This window comes from Ascaphus truei, chromosome 1 (genome assembly GCF_040206685.1).
Source record: "Ascaphus truei isolate aAscTru1 chromosome 1, aAscTru1.hap1, whole genome shotgun sequence".
NCBI classification, from domain to species: domain Eukaryota; kingdom Metazoa; phylum Chordata; class Amphibia; order Anura; family Ascaphidae; genus Ascaphus; species Ascaphus truei.
In genome coordinates, this window is record NC_134483.1 from 124608908 (window position 1) to 124612189 (window position 3282).

The 3282-nt window shown below is 35.5% G+C and overlaps 1 protein-coding gene across 1 annotated transcript; it reads right to left on the reverse strand.

Moving 5' to 3' along the window:
• Positions 1-1322: 1322 nt before the first annotated feature.
• LOC142469665 (uncharacterized) lies at positions 1323-2818 on the reverse strand. Its single transcript, XM_075576272.1, has 2 exons — positions 2748-2818; positions 1323-2384 (listed from the first exon to the last, which is right to left on the reverse strand). The coding sequence occupies exons 1-2, from the start codon at positions 2794-2796 to the stop codon at positions 1360-1362; spliced, it is 1074 nt and encodes a 357-aa protein (XP_075432387.1). The 5' UTR covers positions 2797-2818; the 3' UTR covers positions 1323-1359.
• Between the last annotated feature and the right edge of the window lie 464 nt (positions 2819-3282).

The window sequence follows — 3282 nt, forward strand, 5'->3', positions numbered from 1 at the left end:
ATTGGGTTAACAGTTGTGGTTCGTGATATGGGACTGTGGGAGAAACATTTCTCCTTCTTTTATCTCGTTTGTGAAAAACATCCCTAGACTGTGAATGCGTTCACATAGTGTTTTTTTGAAAACTAACAAAGACCAGTGTGTGAAAATATTTCTTAGCCAGGCATATCAGTAAAAACACACCTGCAAAAAGAAATGTTTTTTCCCCGCTTACATTTCTGTGTGTATGTGAAAGTCTGGTTAACTCCCTGTCTGCATGAGTTTAAATACGTGTGTATATATATATATATATATATATATATATATATATATATAAATATATCTCTTATAAAAATATATATATATTTATATATAATATTTTTTTTTTTTTTATATTGCAGGAGTACACACAACATTGATGGCATTAAGTATACCTTGTATGAAACCTATTTAAATGGTGAGAAACATGATTGAATTAAGTAATAAACATTTGTTTAAGCACAATACTGTTAGAGTCTCATACTTAGGATATTTCTCAAACATTAGGCCTGTATTATTAAAATAGTGTGCTTTCACAAGGAAGCATGAAGTGTATTAGTTTGTGTATACCAGTTTATATAGTACTATATATATATATATATATATATATATATATATATATATATATACACACACATATATACATATATATATATATATATATATATATACACATATATACATATATATATATATACATATATATATACACATATATACATATATATATACACATATATACATATATATATACACATATATACATATATATATACACATATATACATATATATATATATATATACACACACTCACACTCACACTCACTCAGTGTGTGTGTGTGTGTGTGTGTGTGTGTGTGTGTATATATATTATTATACATTCTGAGATGTTATAGAAACGAACACACAACTGATTAAAGGACAAAATTACAATGGCCAAGCAAGGCAAAGGTAAGTAATAATTTACACATAATCCTGCTGTACACGTACAAGAAAGATGTTTGCACTTACTTAGGTGTTTTAATAATTGCATGTGACTAATATGCATATGCAATTCTTACATCAATTAACACACCCAAATGCAATGTTTTGCTGCAAAGTCAATGGCAGCTTCTCTAAACTTAGCAACTGGCTCCTGGTGGACCATTACTGAACAGACGATTACAACATAAATATTTATAACACAATTAATTATGAGTGTTAACATTTCCAAAACTTCACGTGTACAAGAACATAGTTGAAAGTTTGGAAACAACACAGTCTTCAGCATACATACAATAGTAATTAGATAATGTGAAGTCAACAAAACAAGGCCAAAGACATATTTTCTGAATTATAACATTTATTTTTTTTGTTCCTTTTGCGAGCGAGTAACAGGCCTGCTTGTTGTCTCTTGAATTTTCCTTTTTCTTTTGCCACCAACTTTAGGCACAACAGAGCCACTTTGAGTGGCCTCTGGCACTTCACGGGCAGGGCTTGTGGCCAGTGACTGTTCACCTACGGGGCTTGTGGCCAGTGACTCACCTACAGGGCTTGTGGCCAGTGACTCACCTACAGGGCTTTTGGGCAGTGATTCACCTACAGGGCTTTTGGGCAGTGATTCACCTACAGGGCTTTTGGGCAGCGATTCACCTACAGGGCTTTTGGGCAGCGACTCACCTACAGGGCTTTTGGGCAGCGATTCACCTACAGGGCTTTTGGGTAGTGACTGTTCACGGACAGGGCTTGTGCCCAGTGACACATGTGAGCAAGTTGGTAGACACTGCACAAGTGATGGTTGGTCTGTTTCATGTGTGTCTTGTTTTGTTTTTGTCGCCTCCTTTGTAGGTGTCTGCTGCTGAATTTGTACAGATGGCAGCGGTAGGATGTCATCAGGAACCTGCACAGCAATGTCTGCTACTTGACCGGTAACATTTGGGCCTGGTGAATGAATATCAGATGAATGTGGTGAAAACTGACCTGCATGAACAGATCCTGGCTGGGAGGTGTTGAATTGTGGTACATTAGTCATTCTCCAGTAATTAGCTTGTGTTTGCTGAACAACTAATGCTTCGAATGAGGTGTTGATTTTTTGCAACTGTTTAGGCACTTCAATGAAGACTCTGTGGAGATGTGCCAATTGTGATACTGTTTCTTCCTGCAGTCCAATCATCCTTTCCAGCACTGTCATCATGTCTGAATGGCGACGATTTTCTGCGTCCACTATTTTTCCCTCTGAAGCTACAATTGCATCGTATGTGGAAGTTGATGGACGATTTGGCGGTACAACAGTTTCTATTGGCACCTCTTCATGGTCACATGATTGTATTTCAGTCTCTTCTGTGGCGTCATCCTCATCATACTCATCATCCTCATCACCATGATGTTCTAAAAAGAAATGTACACATTATTAAATGGCATGTTAATGTATGCTGTGTTACTATGTAATTGTACTATGTCCTAAGTAACACCTAACATGTTAGCATACGTTTTATAACCTCATTAAAAACTACCTTGACTTACGAATAATGTTTGGACTCAGTATGAAATATGAATGAATGAAAAGTTGCTCTAAACTCAGAAGTCCTACATGATAATTAACATCACTAACACAATACATGTTGCCTTACACTTAATTTTCACTGACACTAAGTAATCCTATTTAAAGAAGATGTGCAAAACAAATAATGCACATGACAACATAACATATAGAAGAGCACATATTATATGGCCAGCAAATGATACACTCACCTTCTAGTAGTGTTGAGCTGGCTGACCCAGGTGAAGACACTTGTTCCATCTCAGGTGACACATGTCCTCCAGGGGCAACTATATATAACAATAACATAAGTTTTACATTTACATGTGTAAATATTGAACAAACACTTATTGTATGTTCTGTATTTATGATTAACTAACAACATCAGTTCCTTAACCGAAAATGTGTGTGAAAGTGAACATAAATAGTTGTAATAACACTGTACATGCCTGTGTACTTAGAATTTTTGAGTTCCCTAACATACAACATACTATGTTTCTGCAGTAATGCGTGAGGATAAATAGATTAAATGAGTACATAAAAATCATATGTTGTGTAGTGATATCAGTATCATAATGTACATAACTATCATGAGATGACCATTCACAATGGTTATCATGAAGGTGGTCATATTGCAAAAAGTGTTGTTTTTGGTAGAGGATATGTGTGGTACATTAATCGAAGATGTGGCACACCTGAATGTGGCTGTGACTCAACAAGACAACACATGCAGTGTGTGATAATGTG

Coding starts and splice junctions, on each gene's coding strand:
- LOC142469665 (XM_075576272.1), bottom strand. CDS start 2,796: ATGGAACAAGTGTCTTCACCTGGGTCAGCCAGCTCAACACTACTAGAA. Junction 2,385..2,747: donor CAGCTCAACACTACTAGAAG/GTGAGTGTATCA, acceptor ATTTCTTTTTAG/AACATCATGGTGATGAGGAT.